This window comes from Paecilomyces variotii, assembly GCF_004022145.1.
Source record: "Paecilomyces variotii strain CBS 101075 chromosome Unknown C8Q69scaffold_16, whole genome shotgun sequence".
NCBI classification, from domain to species: domain Eukaryota; kingdom Fungi; phylum Ascomycota; class Eurotiomycetes; order Eurotiales; family Thermoascaceae; genus Paecilomyces; species Paecilomyces variotii.
Window position 1 is genome coordinate 256,058 of NW_021167155.1, and position 19,425 is coordinate 275,482.

Below are 19,425 nucleotides of genomic sequence, written 5' to 3' on the forward strand. Positions count from 1 at the left end.
TCGAAAGACAAGGATCTTCTCCCTTACTTCCCAGTTAGTCCTCGGGTCTCGTTCAGCTCAAGAAATGGAAGAAAACGGCGCGGAGAACATGCATTTAACTATATCGGCGCATGTCAGCTGAGGGTTCGCTGAACATCGCTTCCATGCACACTGTACACCATGCACACTGTACAGTACTTACATATACGACAACAGGGGGCATCCCAGGCATTATAACGTCCGCCGCTAAACTAACGCCTCCAGGCCCCTGATCGCTCTACGAACCCTCTTCTGCTGCTTATTCTTAGGATTTCGATAGAGATTTCCATCGATGAATTAAGCTCGCTGGCTAAGCACTCGCAACCCAGGACGGAATAATAATATCCTTTCAGTGTGGCGTTTGTATTATTGCCAAGGCCCTTGTTGACTGCCGAGAGCCGGTAACTAGTCTTCTCCTCCCGTTCCCTCAACCAGCACAGAGACGTGGTAAACAACTTGCTCGCTCACCCAGGATCATAGAGTTTGCCCGCAGAGGAACCCAACGTTGCTTAGGGATCGTCAGAATCGCTGCGCTGTCACTAGTTGCACTCGTGTTCAAGACCATTGCTTGCACGGAGAACGGCCGTAGGCGCTGATTGTCGAGACTCGAGACAGAGAGACGAAAGCCTAGCCTGGCAAGCCCTCGGTGTTATTTTAGTCCTCCCTGTCGAGCTGGCCTTACGCTAGGGCCCAGGTATCTGTGGCACCGCTAGACAAGATGGTTTCCATATACTATTTCTGACCCGGAAAGATGTGATGCGGCTCATTTTCACGTTTTCAATCTAGACGGAGATAGTACGACAGATAGGATCCGACGGTAAAAGGTCTATTGAGTCTCGACTTTCCGATTGTCTGGAGATCATCGCTAAGGCTGCTCGGCACCGGACGACCAGATGCCTACGACGATCCCACGGAAGCATTGAGTATTCCGTACTCTGGACCAGTAATGCACTCGATCCCCGTCAGACTGTTGCTCCTTGGTTTGGGATACGAAATGCTGATGCTGTGGCTGCAAATTGAAAGAACCAACCATGGCCGAGAGTATAATTACTGACGGTATCCGGAAGCACCTACATCAAACAACAACATCATCCACTGTTGGACGGCTCGAGTACTCAGAGGGAAATAGGAAGGAGACAGGAGGCCAAAGCCATATGGAGATGGAAAATCAAGCACGTTGACCCCACCAGCTGAGACTTGGAAGTTAACATTGGACAGAGCTGCCACTGATTTCCGTCAGTCGAAGTCGGTAGTTCCGATGACAGCTGCGACGATCATTATTCAGATTAAGGAAGTCTTAGAAAGCAGCCTGCAGCTGGTCGCTAAGCGGCTAAGGATAGCTCTAGCCTGACGTCCATGGCTCATCGACCGGGCCAGCCACATCGCTACGCCTTTGTGGAGTAGTATCAACTAGGACCTGCCATCGGCCCTACGGAGGGCGGCATGGTCTCGTTTTGAAGACGCTAATCAGGCCTGGAGGAAATCTTCTCCGCCCGAGTCACAGGAGGACACAAGCCTCATGCTTGTGCGTCTCCCTACGACTCTGTGGCTGCCCTGGGGACGGCCCCCAGTTTCGATCTTGGTGAGCCCATTAAGTACGGAGTATTATTGATAAATTCACTGCTGATATATGGAGTAAATATGCTAGTTATTATTCTCTTCGTTGCTAGATATCCAGGGTCCTGTGGAGCCACGATCTGGTTCGTTCCGTCATGCAAGCTCACCGCGTGTCACATTTCATCGCTCGCGTTAAGTATTTGAGTTGTTCCTTACCGTGGATCCAGTCGCGCTGTCTTCTGTCCCTACCCGGTAGGGATGATCTCTCCCGCGTCCTGCGAGAACTGTTCCCGTGATGATCTCACCATCCAATGCCCTTGTGGATTATCTGGGGCAGATCTGAGAAACGAGGTTATGGACATGGAGGGGGTTCCTGAGCCACGGCCCCGTCGAGATCCCTGTGGCGCCCGGTTAGGATCCTAGCCGAATACATCCCGCTGAACCAGACGCTTTTTTTGTCAGCCTCTCTACGACATCGTCTTTCACTGCTTTAACCCAAGTACAGTAAGCACTCGACCAACTCCAGGCATTATTATTAGAGTCGGTGCGGAGAGACAGCCACACGTCCAGGCTTTCCGTTCGGTATCCTGCCCTGCCTCGGGGATCAAACCGTAGGTGAAGCTGAAGTACCTCGACCGGAGGTTACCCTAATGTAGCTGGGCATGATTGGCTCGCTGGTATCCAGAACACGAAGATATCTGCCCCTCACAGTCGAACCCTATGGCGACGGACAACAAGCGCTATCGGATGTTTGCCACTGTGGCTGGTACGCTAGGATCGCAATGTCGAATAAACATCAAGCCTTAGCGGGAGTTCCGCCCTTTACCGGCACGATCCCGTCACTTCACTACGAAGTATTTTGTCTTCCTGTGTACAATTTGCTCGCACGTCGAGTACTCCGCTTAGCACCGCGTCGGTCATCTTCCAGGTGGTCCGTACGAAGCCATAAGGACACGGAAACTCCATCAAAGAGTGGAACTTGAGGCTGAGGTGTTCCCCCTAGCCACACTATCACTGGAGAGTATAATTCCATTCGGGTCCTTTTTTTTTTTTTTTTTTTTCAGGGCACGAAGAAATCAATGGCTAGCGAGGGGATGCATACCATGTCATCATGTAGGTAATTCGATCTTGGAACAACATTTTGACGTCTTTGCACAGCTTCATGATTGGGACTTTCTTGAAGTTCGTGCTCTTGCGCCGACGCAGCTCGAAAGGCTATCCTCGTGTTACGCCTCGGTTCACGGCTGAGATGAACTTGCGGCCGGCTCTTTTCTGGGCACCTGAAGATCGAACTTTCAAAATGGCAAATAGAATGAAAGGGATGGTTCCCTCGGACAAACTGTCCCAGATGTAACGGTTTCTCCGCCCATTCCTGTCAAAACAATGGTCGGGTTTCCTGTCTCAGGGGAAAGATATCGATCAATGCCATCCGGCCGCTTGGAGACCATCTCTGAGAGCGCTCCGTCTATGTAGTCATTTGTCCGGTCAAGGACGAAACGCATGCAGGAGTTTTGCCAGCCCCGCAGGCGGATCTCTCGTTCCGTATTCATCGGTGGGGAGTCCAACCATAAGATGCAGACATCTCAAGGGTCTTCTGCGAGCCAGAGAGATATACTTCTGTCAACATGGATAATCGGTGAGCGCGACATTAACTTTTGAGCTAATGGCTCCGCTTCAGTGGATATTGTGGCAAATTGGCTGGACTGGCTATGCCCCTACGTCCCTACGGTCCTAGTACAGTACTACTAGATGAACTTGCATGAGGCTGGAGCCGGTCCGACGTACGGGAGAAGGAATGCGGCACGCCATGACGTTCACCGCCACACTTTCTAGTCTGGTCCAACTTAGTTCGTGTCATAATCCGTGAGACTATAGACTCTATGTGCGCCAATTGCTTTGTGGATATCGCACAGACTGATTCGATCCTGGCTCGCAGCCTTAATTCTTCACCCCAGACAGCGCCCCCTTCATCCCTAGTGATCGCTTCTGATCACAGCTTCGTCGAAGAGCAAAAGTCGTCAAAGTATTTAGGAGTGTTTACTCCTACAAAGTAGATATCGGGGAAATATTCATGCATTTGCTGGGGTGGAGCTCTCCCGATCTTTCCTATCACATCTATGGTTGAGGCACAATAAACCCTATGGATAGAAGCGCCTCACACATCCAAACCTCGGCAGAGATGTATGGAGGAACAACTCCATGGGTGCGTGTTGGGATGCTACAGTCTATGATTCTCTCAACGTGCTTTTTGACTGACATGTCGTCTTCTCAGCCTGTGGATTGGAACCCACGATACGGAGTGGGTCTTTCGACAGCAAGTTCACTGCCCAATTTGACTCAATTCGATCATTCTGGAGGCTTCATCCTATCCAACTCACAATACGACGCTCCTCAACCTCAGTATCCTAAACCTCATCCAAGTTCTCTACCATGGAATCCCTCGCAACGTCAAATCTACTCATCCGGTTGGTCATCTATTGTCCTTCGTTGGCAAGGCTGTGCTGACTCAATCTGGGACTCAAGGACATGTGCGACCTCTATCAGATGTCCAACATACGACACAGGCAGAGGTTATAGCCTCTCATCCCTACATGGTCTATCAGAACCCAATGGTGACAGCACCTATGGTTCAGACTTCATATCCACCAAGGTTTGATCCGTTGGGATTAGGCCCGAAACCTCCAGAGGGGCTACCTCTGAATCTACCAGTGTCCCCTCATCATCGCCTGGGCATCGTCGAACCTATCCAGCAGCAGTCTCTGGCTAGCAGTCCAATCAAATCGATCAGGGTCGGAGATGAAGCTACGATGGTGGCCTATTATGAATCAGCATTCCATGCTTTGCAGCAAACGAATTGTCGGATGATCGCGAAAGCGTTCATTAAAGTCGTCGAACCTAGGAAACAAGCGAAATACCCGTACAATGGAGGAAAAGGGCCGGATGGAAAGAAAGGGGACCCGGAAAAGACAAAGCCTGCTTGGTGGCCTACAAAAGTCACCCACCGAGAACCAGACCATCTGAAGAAGCCAGGTAAGATGGGCATTCTTCTTTGTTTTCAAGGCTGCGACTGACATATCTGGGATAGAACGAGTTCGATTACTTATTCATCTTCTGCGAGGCCTGGACAAGCGACGCGGCATCACGGTCGATCAACTGGAGGATGCAGGCCGCAGCATTAGGCGGCGAATAAAGCCTGCCGATCGTCTGGATGTTCTGGCCGAAGTCTACCGTGTGAGAAGGGTAGAAGAACGCTACGAGAACGGAGAGATCGGTAAGTAAAGATGATGCTATTGATATCTGTTGTTTCCCAACTCTTCTAACCTTAACAGATGGTAACACGGAAATCTACGTTGTCGACCGAGGCTGGAAGACGAGCAACGACGAGGAAAACCGCTCACCAACCCCTACTCTACAATCAGAAAACACACAGAACTCGCCTACATCCGATTCGTACCCTAGAAGCGTTCCCAATAGCACACCTGTGACTACCGAAAGCACTCTATACCGTGAAAATGTTGGGCCTGTTCAAGCGCCCATTCACCCACCAGTCCAGCCGCCTATCCAGGACCAGCATAGTCCAGCAGCCTACATGCACCATTACAGCCATAACATGCCCCCCCGATATCGATGAGAGTCACAGTTCGAGCGGGCGGCCATTTCGTCTAGCGGGAACACGATTAGTTTCCGTCAGATGACGAGTATTGCTCGCCATATTGTTTCGCACCGGGCATAGTTGAACCCCCTTTCGCTTCTATTGTCTCAGGTGTCTTATCATGTCAGCTTTATGTTTATATTTATCATGCATTATATTATTAGGGTCACTTATTCCATTGAATAATTAGGGAAGGGTTCGGGAAAGCGTTTCGGGAGCGAAGGCTCGGAAGTCCTGGAGTATTTTGGTCGAGATGAATACGATTGAGTTTGGGTTCTTGATAATGATATGAAGGCGCTATGTGTGCTGTTATTTCTTATTTCCTGATCCTTTTTTTGTGCGTTCGAATCCCACTTTTGTGGAGTGACGAGGCGCTTTCATCGATTGGTTTCGTTTGAGGACGGATTACGTGTGGAAATGGTGATGCCGCCCACCCAACAAAGCACAAAATATGTCGAAGGAATTCGACCTGTATTGTCCACCAACACACCACCTCTTTTCCTTGTCGAGCACGGGGAGGGATGAGAGGTATCTAGGTCCGGCCTAGAGGGACTGCGGTGGTCTTGTCATACGTCTACGACGTTACGCTCTTTCGGTTATTGTATGAGGACTTGGAAGACAAATTCTTGTGGGAAGCGGCAGTGGCCTGTTGAGCAGATGACCCAATGTCTGGCTCTCATAGCGGGGAACAGAACGCATTACAACGATTATAATGTATTAGCATGTGCAGGAAAAGCGTGAACTTCCGGCATTCATGATTATTCTCATGGAATAGGCGTTCTTCTCCACAATATCTTTCAACAGAACTAGAAAATCCGTATGCTTTAGTGAACCAGGGACCAGGGATTCTGACGGTCCCGGGCGAACTCCCCTGTCTACTATGAGGTTAGAGTGAAACAAGCTGCCAAGTGGAAGCATGGTATCCATGCCATTCAGCAAATCAGAGTATCGTACATGTTCTGACTCCAGAGTTGGCGGTAAAGCGGTAACTTGCCGACTAGCTGTCAGGCCGACTTCAGACCCTGTGCGCTCGGGCATATAAACACGTCCGGCCTACCTATTGCAGACGTAGACCAACTGATTCGGCCGACTTTGTACTAGGCAGGGCCTTGTCATTTTTTTCTGGCGGCACTGCTATCGGCATGCATAATAAAGTTTCTGATACAACCGAGAAAGCACCGATCTTGGGTCTCTTCGATCTGGACCCATCTGATGTCCGCTCTCGCGGTGCTCAAGAAGGACTAAACCCGGAGCTCGTGGCGTAGCCCCTTATTTTGCAGTTTACTTAGCCGCACGGCGCTTTCCAGCGTACACCTACGGTCGGTTACGCCCTGAGTTGCGGAGAAATAGTGGAGGGCAGAAGGGACAGGAAAAGAACAGAAGAGAATGGGGGTGGCTAGTGAGTCGGGAGGTCCCTACTACATTCCAGCCTCTTTTTCAAATTACTCCCCCTTCTCAAGACACATAAAGAAGACACCTAGGCCTCTTCGAGACATCTCTCGAGTATAGAGTACGTCTAGGGCTATAAGGAGGAGACTGTATATTTTAAATAAATAACTATATATAGATAACTTATAATTATATTAGCTATATTAAGAGTATAATTAAATTACTTATAAGTATTTAAACTTTAAATAAAGATATATTCTTATAAGGCTTAACTCTTTTACTTATATTAAGAAAATATTTAAATATTAATTAAGATAAAAAAAATAAATATACTTAAAAGTTAAAACTTTTACTTATATAAAAGTATTATAATATAAAGTATAAAAAGAATAAATTCTTTAAGTCTATTAAAGTATAGACTTAGAAATTAAGTTAAAATAAATTAAATAAAGTAATTAATATTAAGACTAGCTATAAAGTTTATTAATTTAAGCTAAAAATAAACTATTATTATAAGTAAGCTTAATAAATAAAATATAGCTTAAAGAGTTAAATTTAAATTAAGCTATATAATAAAGATATTAATAAAATTACTTAACTCTCTTTATATTAAGTTAATTTAATTTAAAATTAAAGTTATTATAAGATATAAGCTTTATACTTTTAAAAAAGCTTTAAGAACTTTAATTATTAAACTATATAATTTAATATTAACTTAATTAAAATATAATTATTATAGTTTTTTTAACTAAGTAATTAAAGAATTTAATTTATATAACTTATTAACTATTATAAATAATAACTTTAATCTTAAAAGTTATATAATTTACTAATTATATAACTTATTTAATATACTTAAATTTTTTTAAATTTTAAAATCTCTTTTAATTCTTAATAAGAAAACCTTTAATTATTATATTATAAGGTCTTTAGCTATATATCCTGTATAGCTATTACCTTTAATAGAAAGCAGTACTTAGTATATAGAGCTTAGCAATTAGGATAGTATATTAGGACTTTAACGCTAACTACTATAGAGGCTTTAATACCTTATTTTATCCTATAGAATGGCCTATTTAAGTTCTTAATTAAAACCCCGAATATTAGCTATTTTCTCTTTACCTCTTACCCCTAAATATAGAGTATAAGAGCTGCTAATATTCTTATACCGACAGTACTTAATATTCCCTAGATCGCGATTATAATAGACCCTAGATTTAACTCCCTAGATTTAATACATTTAACACCGACCTTAGACAGTACCCGCCGGATAAATCCCTTAGACTAAAGCTTATCCCTAGACTTTATAATACTAGATAACTCTAGAGCCGGAGTTAAAGCGGCCTATTAAACTATTAACCTATCCGGGTAATAATCTGCAGCTGCTCTTATTTTATATAGCTATCTTATACTTATCTACTATAAGAATTATAGTTATTAATCTGTATATATACTCTAGTCTAATATAAAAAGGGGTCTTTAACCCTAGCCTAAGACTAAATATAATATATATAAGTGCTAGTAGCAGGAGTTCCTTATACTCTTAATACCTTCTAGCTAATATATTACTTATAGTATAATAATAGTAAGCTTAATTATTAATATATTACATAGTAATTATAAGGCTAAATCCTTATACTAGGCTAACTCTTAGTATCGCACTATCTTATTTTTTTTTTTACTCCTTTTATTCTAGAAAGCACGCTAATTAATAGATAATCCTTATTAATTAGTCTGGCAGAGCTAGGCATTTAGAGAGGGTATATAGCCTAATTATTTAAAGCTAATTACTAGAAGTAAGTACCTATTTAAACTATAAACTGCTAAATTTAAAGTTATAATAGCTAATTAACCTTATTCTCTAATACTTCGCCTATTTTTATTTCTTTACCTTCTCCTTAGAGATCTCTTTTATAATAGACTTATCTATAGAATAATTATTAGTATTATCTAATTAAGTGCTTTTTAAATCTAAGCCTTTATTTAAAGTCTTATTATTAGACTTAGCTATATTATTATTATTTAACTTAGACTTTATAGAGCTAGAGGCTCTAAAATATTAAGAAAAAGGGCGGGAAGAGAAATAAGAGAAAAAATAGGAGAAAGAATTAATACTAACAATTATAAACTTAGCAATATAGGCTAAAGCTAAAAATACTATATCTAACTAAGAGGCCTTATCTTTAGCTTAATCCTTAGCTTAATCCCCGGCAGATATATTATTTGCTTTATTAAGGACCTTATAGTAATACTTATAAGATACTATATTAAATATAAATACCTGCATAGTAATTAGCGAATTATATAGAATATATAATAGGGCTATAGTATAAATATAAAGATACTTCTTCCCCTTAAATATAAAGTAACTAATTAAATTACTAAAGACTTAAAGAATATATCCTATATTAATAATAGGAAATATCTTCAGATTAAACTTTAGGCTAATTATAACTACTACCTAGAAGATAATATATTACTCTAGGCTACTCTTCTATAGAATATCTGCATTAACTGCCTTACTACTATAATTATATACTATTAGCTATATATATAGTATTTAATACTTACTAATAGCTAGTAGCTTATAGATTATAATTATAATATAAGATAAAGAAGGCTCTACTATTAATAGTATATAGTCTTTATATATATTAAACTCTAAGTTACTAAGTATTTTATAATATAATAGTAAGTTAGCAATAAGCAAATATTAGCTAAAAAGAAGGGCTTTTATAAGGTAAGATACTTAGCATAAATAAATAAGATAAAGTAGCCTTAATCTATTATCTTTACTAATAAATATCCCTAATAGAATATAACTATACTACTTAGAAAAGTTAAGTTAAACTAATTATAGTACTCTATAGTAATAAAAAGACTATTAGGCTTAATAATTAGGCCCGGTAATAGTTCCTTTAGACCCTAAGTAAACGCCTATATAACTACTTACTTAGCTATAATTTTAAGCGCAGTATTAATAGCTAAGATGCCAGAAAAAAAACAATATATATTAAAGGTTAATATAATGCTAAGCAGTAAAGATTCTAGCAAAGGGAAGTAAATAATAAAAGAAAAGAAGAATATTTAAAAAGATTAGAGGAGTTAGCAGGGGAAAATAATATATATATATTTTTACCTAGAGGAAAGTATACTTAATCCTTTACCTGCAGATTAATAAAATTAAACATTAATAATATCTATCTTCTATTTAAATAGGTCTTATCTAAATAGGCAGAAAAGGCTTAAGTATCTTTAGCTATATAATATTCTCTATAGTCTAAGCAGTATTATCCTCCTTAAATAATATACTAAGTCTTTAAGCTAATATCGTCCTTAATATAGTAATATATAGCTAACTGTAGCTAAATATAGATATCTGCAGATTTACCCTAATATAGTAAAGTAATTAACTCTAGGCCTTATTAATAGTTATAGCAAAGGCTAATTTAACTAAGAATTATATATAAGTTAAAAGAAATAAGAATTTACTATTCTTAGATAGAAGCTTAAGCTATAGTAAAAAATATTAATTACCTTAAATCTACTTATAGTAATCTTAATTTTTAAATAATAGCGCTAAATATTAGTAATAATAAGATAAGTTCTATTATATATACTATACTATAAGTTATAGTTTTATATAAGTATTATTAATATACCTATCTTTAACTATAGATTACTTAAAGGTAATAAAGAAAAATAAAGGCTTTATAAAAACTCTATAGTATACTCTTTATCTAACTTATTATTACTATTATACTTATCTAATAATAAAAAATATATTTCTTAGCTAAGTAAGCAAGTAAGTAATATCTTATTAAACTTATTAATATTAATATTATATAGGGTTAAAATAGTATAATCTTAAAATAGAGCTAGACTTATAACTAGATTAATTATTGCCTAAAAATACTTTATAAGATAAACTAATTCTAAAAATATATCTAACTTATATATTGCCTAAATATATTAAGGTAGAGAAATTAGGCTAGTTATAGTCAGATTATAGTTAAAATCCGCTAGCTACTATATTAAATAGCAATTCTCCTTATAAATAGACTATAGGCATATATTATTAATTAGAGAAATAATCTTTAAATATAACTAAATTATAGTATATTATAGATAAATTGCTATAATATCTGCGCAATTACTGCTAGATATAATAAGTAAAATCTGCTAAAAATTATTATTAAAAATAGTAGGAATCTTATTAAATAGCTAATCTCTGCTAAGTATATTATTGCAGATATTATAAAGTATTTAGTTAATAATATTAAAGATATAGTAACTAACTATAAGAGTCTTATCCTAAATAATTAAAGATATCTACTATATTAGCTCTACTACGCCTATCTCTTACTTAATATTATAAGTTAAATCTTTATTATATAATATAAGGACTTAAAAATATTTATAAGCAATATAGCTACTAGGAAGAAGTAATAATATAATCTCTATAGAGGCAATATAAAGGATAATTAGGCTATAAGAATAGTAATATTTGGCTAGTATATTATATAAATAAATCTTGCCTATAGTAAATAGAGATATTAATATTAGGATTATATAGTAAAAAAGAGAATCTTACTAATACCGCTAGGGCTATATAAAAAGAATTTTACTATTATAAAATTTTCCTTAATAGCCTTAGTAATATATAAAAAGGCTATATATTACCCTTTATTAAGTAATGCAAAGCAGCGCTTAAAGGCATTATATTACTTAGTATAATTATATATAAGCTCTTCTTATAGCTCTTAATAAGTATTTAATATCTATAATAATTAATTATATTATACTAAAGATAATCTATAGTCTAATAGAATTCTATTAGCCTATACTATAGTCTGCTAAATATACTATAGTATAAAATCCTTATATAAATTATTATTAGGGGGATTAAATAGAAAGTATATATACTAAATATATATTAGTAAATTATTGCTAATTAAGTTATTAAAACGCTCTTAGATAATAATAGTTAAATTATATATTAAAGGTATATATACTAAAGCTATAGTAAATATTATATAAAGAATCTTATTTATCTAGAAGGTAATAGTATCTTTAAAATATTTTACCTACTTATTCTTATAATTAATAATATTAAGTATATAGTAGGCCTCTTAGAAGATAAGATAGATAATATTACCTACTATATAAATAGCTTTATAGCTTAAAGGGCTAAAGATAATTATTAGTAAATAGTATAAGTAGTAAGCCTTATTTTAATAAGGAATTAGGGGGTAGATCTATCTTATCTAGAAGCCTTTTTAATATAGCTTTTATCTATTTCTCTCCTAAATAAAATACTGCAGTATATTAATATAGAGATACTTCTCCGCTATAGGGTTTTTACAATAATACTTAAAGAATTCTAGGAGATAAATTATCTTACTATTAAGTATTTGCTAAACCTTATCTATAGAGATATTAGTATTATATATAATATCTTGCTTATCTTTATTATATACTACTAATACTATAACTAAAGGCTTTATACTATCTATATAATATTCTATAAGGCGCCAGATTGCTTCTAATATACCTAGATACCGCCTATTAATAAATTCCTTTATTTTATTAAAGCTAAACTTAACTATAAAGCAGTTTAGCCCCTTATAAAGGTACTTATAGAGATAGCAAATCGCCTTAATACTGCTATATAGTTTAACATTAATATAAGCAATATACTTCTAGCTCAGGTAGGGGTTATAGGGAACTACCTACTTATTACCTATCTCTAGAAACTCTCGCAACTAAGTAAAGTACTTAACCTTAATTTATATAGTATTATAACAGCAATATTATAGATAACTATCCTCTATAATCTTAGTAATATTATAGAAAGGCTTAGAGAAGCGCTTAGAGCAAGTTTAAACACTATTAACCTCCTTTATATAGACAGCTATCGGGTTATAATTACTATATAGCTAATACATTATTATCTTTATAACTACTATATATAACTGCTTACTACTATAACTATTAATAGGCAGAATCTCTGCTAAGATTACCTTATTAAGGGTAAATAGGTTAAGGAATTACCGACTACCGTTTACCTATAAAAGGATATAAGTATAAGGAAGTCCTTACTTCTAATACTTAACTATAAAGATATAGGCTTTATATTAACTAAAGATATCTTGCTTAATAATATTATCTAAGAGGCAGTTTAGCTTTATTTAAAATACCCGCGTAACTAAATTAGGACGGGTATAAATATTTTAAATTAAAACCCTAGTATTATCTTAAATAAGCTTATTCTTAATCTTTACTTAATATAGGTTCGCCGTAAATATAATAAAGAAAGTAAGCTTATTATATTATATTATAATAACTATAGAATTATAGTAATACTTCTAATAATAGTATATACTTCTTATAAATATTACTAGTAAAATTACCTATTAACTTATCTTAGTAGGTGCTAATTAATTAGGTAAACCCTTATATAATTCTTAAGCGCGGGTACTTAACTATATCTAGGAGTATTTCTCAGCATATAGCTTAGACTAATTTCTCTATATAAAATCTAGCTTTCTCTTCTCTATTATAATATAGGCATTAATAATAAACTGCTAAAAGAAATTAGTACCTTAATATAGAATATTAAATAAACCCTTATATAAGTATATTAGCTACTATACCTATATCTAATTAGTTAGCTTATTCTACTAATAAGAATTACCTTAATCTATTATCTTAGTTAATTGCATAGCCTAGTAATAGCCTATCTTACTATTAAGATAAAAGAGAATATAATAAAGCAGGAAATATAGAAGATAAATATAGTAAATATTTATTAAATACTGTAGTAGGGAAAATTAATGCGAAGAATATAATTAGTTAAAAAGTTATATACTTTTACTTAAAGTCTTTAAAAAGTCTATAAGTAAAGTAGAAGAGAAGAAAAAAAAATAAAAAGAAGATAATATCTTTTAGTTATTTAGAATAAAATAATTGGCTTTTCTTTTCTATTATTATTTAGTATTAGTTTAGTATTAGATTATTATTAGTTTATTATATTAGTCTATAGCTAAAACTTCTCTTTTAGCTTTACTCTAAGCTTTAAAACTAAATACTCTTCTCTTCCTTCTTAATACCTACTTGCTTAAAGACTTTATATTAAGTCTTAATATATCTTCCTACAACAAATTAGAGCTAAATATAAAGGGTATTAAAATATTAAGTAAAAATAAGGGAGAAAGGAAAATTAGAAGCTAAGATTAAAGCTAAAGTTAAAGAAAGAAATAAAAAGTAATAAAAAAATAAATAAAATAGCTAAAGAAGATTACTACTATAAATAAAAAAAAATAAATATATCTCTTAAATTAGTAAAAATAATAAATATAATATAGGGCAAAAATATATATTAATAATAAGAAAAAGGAAGAACTGCTAAATATAAAGAAGAGCTTAGTAAGTATAAAAGGAAAGTAAAAATTTAAAAAGAATAAAAAATTATTAAATAAAAACTATTTATTAAAAAATAGAAGAATTTCTTATTATTATTTTTATTACTATTCCTTTAAAAAAATATAAAAAAAAATACTAATCTTTTTAGTATTAGTTAAAATAAAAGAACTTCTAGCTCCTTAATATTACTAGGTCTAGAGGTATAAATAGCTTAAGCATTTAAAAACGCAAGACTACTAATAGTGCAGCTAATCTAGGTTATATTAGCTCTATAAATATTAATACCTAGAAATCTTAGGGTACTATATTTTAAAGGGGATAATATTACTTATTACTTAAGGCTTTTTAAAAGGCTATATAAAGTAAATTAACTCCTAGAAGAAGAAAAAACTAAATAATTTATAGACTATTATAGCCTATTAATATTATTATAGATAAATACTTAATCTAAATATAAAAAAAAGAACTACTTAAAACTAGCAGAGGTAATTAAATAAGAGTATATTTACTATAATAAATATTAAAGAAAATATAATATCTAATAGCTAAAAAGGTTTAAAAATATAAAATATAATAGCTTTAAGGACTTAAAAAAATATAATTAAGAATATTAAGCTATATTAGAAGCGCTAATTGTAAGGAACGGGGGTTCCTAGGGGTTGCTGACGAATTACTCCGCCAGCGATTATAGCGAGAGGGGTAGCAGCTTCGCGCACCCAGCTCGAAGAAGAGTCTACCAGCGAGACGAAGGGTTAACTATTATAATGAAGGGTCTAACTAGCGTAGAAAAGGGTCCACGCCGGAGGGTTCTAGTAGTAAAGAGTCTATATGAGTAAGGAAATAGTAGGGTATATGTTATATTAGAACAGATCGCTGGCTTCTAGTAAGATAGCGATTTAGAGCCTGTTTATATTCTAAATCTTAAGCACTTCCTAGCTTTATCTTATATAAATCCTGAAAGTAGGGAGAGCGGGGTTTAATTGATTACCTCGGCATTATATTTAGATTTAGGGCTTTACTGCAGTCCTGCGAGCTTATACCTTAGTAGGAGGCTAGGGGTATAACAGTATCCCCCCTCTTTTTAAAGGCTCGTCCCCGAGCCGTTATAAAGTTATTATATTAAATATAAAATATAGCTTTATAGAGGTTTGTCGTATAGTAAATAAAGGAGCTTCTCGCTATCTTTACAATAAAGGGTTAAGAAGTTATATAAGCTGGGAGTGTTATTTATATAATATTATAAGGTTAAAATTCTAATCCCTAATAACTATCTTCCTACCTCTTACTATATATAGCTCTTAATCCTAAATATATTTAAATAAAGATTTAGACATGTTTTTAAGGTTATAATAATGCTAACAGTATAGCAGTTTATTAAACTTAAGAAATTAGTTGTTTTTTTATTAGTTTCTAGAGCTTCCTGCTCTAGGGGTAAGTTATCTTAATTAACTATATTAATATAAGCTAATTTAATTTAGATAATACCGCCCTAAATTTATTTTATATCTAAGCAATATAAGAAAACTTCTTAAATAAGTATTCTAGTGCGAGATTTTATATATTATATGCTGATTTCTATAGTATTAATAGCCTGAGGATATTATCTCCCCCTTTAGGGAGCTATCCCCTCCTCCTATCTTTAAGATAGAGGATATAGCTGCTGCTGTTGTGACGCAGTTAAATCTAGTTACTACTATAATACCAGAAAATAATCTCTTAACTACCGCTAAGATATTAGGGACTCTAGCTATTATTGTAACGCTAGAGAGACTGCCTTCTTAGATAAGTATTATCTCTTTTATAGCTATTAATAGGTTAATATCTCTATTTACCCCAGGTCCTGTAGAGGATCTATTGGCTGAGATAAATATTGCGCTAGAATTAAAGTATAGAAGGTTTATACCTCTATTAAATTAGCCTTTTTCTATAGTCCTAGCTACTGTATAAGTGGGTTTATTTAATTTAATAGCAGCGCTAAAAAGCCTGCTAAAAAGAAAGAGGACTTATCCTATTACTAGGCTAGCTACTATAGTTAAGCTAAGAATAACTCCCGCTTATGCTATAAAAAGACTCTAGAGATAAAGCGCGGGGCGTGAGGAGGTTATTAATATAGGGACCCAGACTGAACCAGCTGCTATTAAAATGCCAGTTAAGACTATTACTATTATTATTGCTAATATAGCAATAGAAAATAGCCCTACTATCTCCTAGCTAGGTAAGGAGTTTCTTTTAATACCTTAAAAGATATATCTTTACTGTTTAAAAGGGCTAATTAAGAATCCGGCACTTTAGTATATCTATGCTAATACTAATATTAAGTATAATTACTGCAGTTGCAAGTATAAGCCCTATATTCTAGTCCTATTAGTTTATAAAAATAAGCTTACTTATCTATAGAGCCTTGGCTGAGAGGCCTATCTCTCAGATAATCACGGGTCTTTTAAAGAGGCCTATAGTAAGTACAAATCTTCTATAGAGGTATACCTGCGCAAAGCGCCTATTAAGGCGGATATAGATAAGCTTATATCTACTGTTCTATTAACCCTATCTTTATATAAATAGTCTATAATATAGCTCCAGTAAGAGTTGCTTAGGTTACTTTATTTAATAATATTAGATCTGCAGCGCATGTGAGAAATTATATGTATTATTTATAATATTCCTCCTTTCTCTAATAAGGAGGAGAATAAATCTATGCTAATAGGGTTCTATAACAGTAAAGTAGATAAATAGGGGGGATTAATCTTAGGCCTATATTTTTAGTTCCTGCCGGGGGTAGCTTAGTTAAAATAAATTTATTTCTAGATAGACTAGCTTCTTATATTCTTATTAAAACTCCTAAACCTCTATAAATAAATAAATAGAAAAAGAGTAATATAAATTTAATAATAAAATAATTAAGTAAAACCTATAAACCTAGTAGGAAAAAAGGGAAATTTTGCTAGTTCTATTAACTCCTTTTTCTAGAGCTTCTTAAAGCCCTTCTTAAAGAGGTCTTATCAACAGCTTATATTATTACCTTAAATTCGGCTAATATATCTTAGGCATACTTAAGGTCCTTCTTAGACTACTATAAATTTTTATAATCTAGATAGCCCTTCTATTTAATTAAATATTGCTTCTTCTCCCGTATTATCTATTTATCTAGAATAGCTTTAATCTCCTATTCTGGTTTATTATCTACTAAGATTAGGTCTAAATACTTAGGTTTAGCCCTTAGTCTCTGATAGTAGAGCTCTAATAGGGAGATATAAAAGATTAGGTATATTCTGCTCAGGCTCTTCAGAAGCCTAAGCTAATAGGCTTAAGTTCTAATTCTCTCTATAACTTTATAAGGTCCTAAATATTTTATGTCTAGTTTCTTAATTGGTTAATCTGTCTTTAAGTTCTTTATTAAAAGGCAGACTTAGTCTCCTACCACATAAGATCTAGGCTTATACTTTTTATTATAATGCTTCTATTGCGCAGTAATAGCCTTTTAGAGAGATTCTTCTAATTAGGCGCGTATTTCAGCAAGCTCCTTCAATTAATTATTAACTGCCGGTATATCTATTCGCTTCCTAGAGTTATATTTATTCTAACTCCTAGGGTTAAATCTATAGATAACGCGGAAGGGAGTTATACTTATAGAGGCATAGATTGAATTATTATATATAAACTCCACCATAGTTAATAAGGATGCCTAATTATCTTGCTTATAGTTTAAATAGACCCGGAGATAATACTTTAGCATCTAGTTCTACCTTTTAGTCTGGCTATTAGTCTAAGAGTAGAACGCAGTGCTTAGAAGTCTAATAATTTAAATACAGCGGTAAAGTTCTGTCCAATATTTACTAGTAAACAGCGCCCCCCTATCTAATATAATTAACTGTAGAGGTTTAAAGCGGTTATAAATATAATCTATAATAAGGTCAGCTATCTTATCCGCCTTTAATATTTTATAGGTAAAGATATAAAGCGCTATTTTTAAATAGCGGTCTATAATTACTAATATTAAATTATAGGTAACTTCTTATTTCTCTAACAGCGGCAGTCCTACTATAAAATCTATTAAAATACTCTACTATAGCTATGCTGGGATTAGCAGAGACTTTAGCTCTCTATATAGCCTATATTATAGAGTTCAGTTTCTCTAGTAGATATTATATATAGATATATATTCTTGTATATCCTGTGCTATCTTAGGCTAATTAAATCTTCTTTAAAGCAGCTCTTTAGTTTTCTTAACACCTTAATATTCTATATAAAAATCGTTATAATATATTTAAAGGAGCTCTTACTTTATAGTAGATATATTTAGTATAAATATAGTATTACCCTTTTATAGTAGTCCTTTGCTGTCTATTCTCTATATTATCTCTAAGCTATCTCTAGGAGTATATGCTTTTAGTTCCCTAGTTTTCTCTAAGATAAAGGCGTCCCTTACTTAAAGCTGCTTTAATATAAAAAATAGGCTAGGAGTTATAGCATCTTAAATAGACTCTTCCCTAATTACTCTAATAACTAATATTCTTTATATTAAGTATTTTAGACTACCTATACCGCCCGCTTTAACAGGTTTATACTTTAGATTACTTTCCTATATATACTTATTCTAAGCTTTATACTAGAGCTTTTTCTAGAGAATTAGAAGTAATCCTATCTAGGATTTAGATTTAAATAGTTTAAAATCTGCCCTTCTAGACAGGGTATCTGCAATATTAAGCTATCCCGGCTTATATTTAATTTAAAAGTTATATACTGCTAATAGTTCTACCTACTGAGCTTATCTATTATTTAATATCTTTATAGTAAAGAAATAGCGCAAGTTTATATAATTACTCTGTACTTATATAGAGTATCTATTACCTTCTAAGTAGTAACGCTAATATTTAAAAGCATTAATAATAGCCAAGAGTTTTTAATTATAGACCTTATAATATGCCTCTATTTTAATAAACTTCTAGGCATAATATGCTATAGGATGCTAGTTCTTAGATATAGTTTATTAATCTGTCTGGGTTCTAATTCTTAGACTTATCTTTAACCCGGCGCCTAGAGCTATCTTATTACTATCTCCCTAAAAGAGTATAGCAGTAAGGGTAAATCCTAAAGTATTAATTGCTAATATTATTAGCTTCTCTAGATTAAAATACCTTAGCACTGGCAGAGTTATAAAAGCTAATTTTAGCTTATTAAATGCCTTCGCGGCTTCTCTAGTCTAAATAAATATCTTAGTTTTCTTCCTCCAGACGCTTCCTTTTAGCAGACTAGTTAGGGGAGCTATTTTTATAGAGTAGTTATAGATAAACCTTCTAAAGAAACTAGCAAATCTTAGGAAGACTTAGACTTCCTTAAAGGATTTAGACTCCGGCTAATTTCTAATAGTTTCTATTCTGCTAGAA

General features: G+C 34.2%; 1 protein-coding gene across 1 annotated transcript; it reads left to right on the top strand.

Annotated features, from left to right (window-relative positions):
• Nucleotides 1-4,043: 4,043 nt before the first annotated feature.
• Nucleotides 4,044-5,575, top strand: C8Q69DRAFT_118696 (hypothetical protein). Its single transcript, XM_028625183.1, has 3 exons — nucleotides 4,044-4,605; nucleotides 4,661-4,846; nucleotides 4,905-5,575. The coding sequence occupies exons 1-3, from the start codon at nucleotides 4,167-4,169 to the stop codon at nucleotides 5,204-5,206; spliced, it is 927 nt and encodes a 308-aa protein (XP_028481506.1). The 5' UTR covers nucleotides 4,044-4,166; the 3' UTR covers nucleotides 5,207-5,575.
• Nucleotides 5,576-19,425: the final 13,850 nt, after the last annotated feature.

What these genes read in the sequence shown, in the direction of transcription:
- C8Q69DRAFT_118696 (XM_028625183.1), top strand. Translation starts at nt 4,167, where the DNA reads ATGGTCTATCAGAACCCAATGGTGACAGCACCTATGGTTCAGACTTCA. An exon ending in AGACCATCTGAAGAAGCCAG is followed by an intron (nt 4,606 to 4,660) that starts GTAAGATGGGCA and finishes TATCTGGGATAG; the next exon opens with AACGAGTTCGATTACTTATT. An exon ending in CTACGAGAACGGAGAGATCG is followed by an intron (nt 4,847 to 4,904) that starts GTAAGTAAAGAT and finishes TAACCTTAACAG; the next exon opens with ATGGTAACACGGAAATCTAC.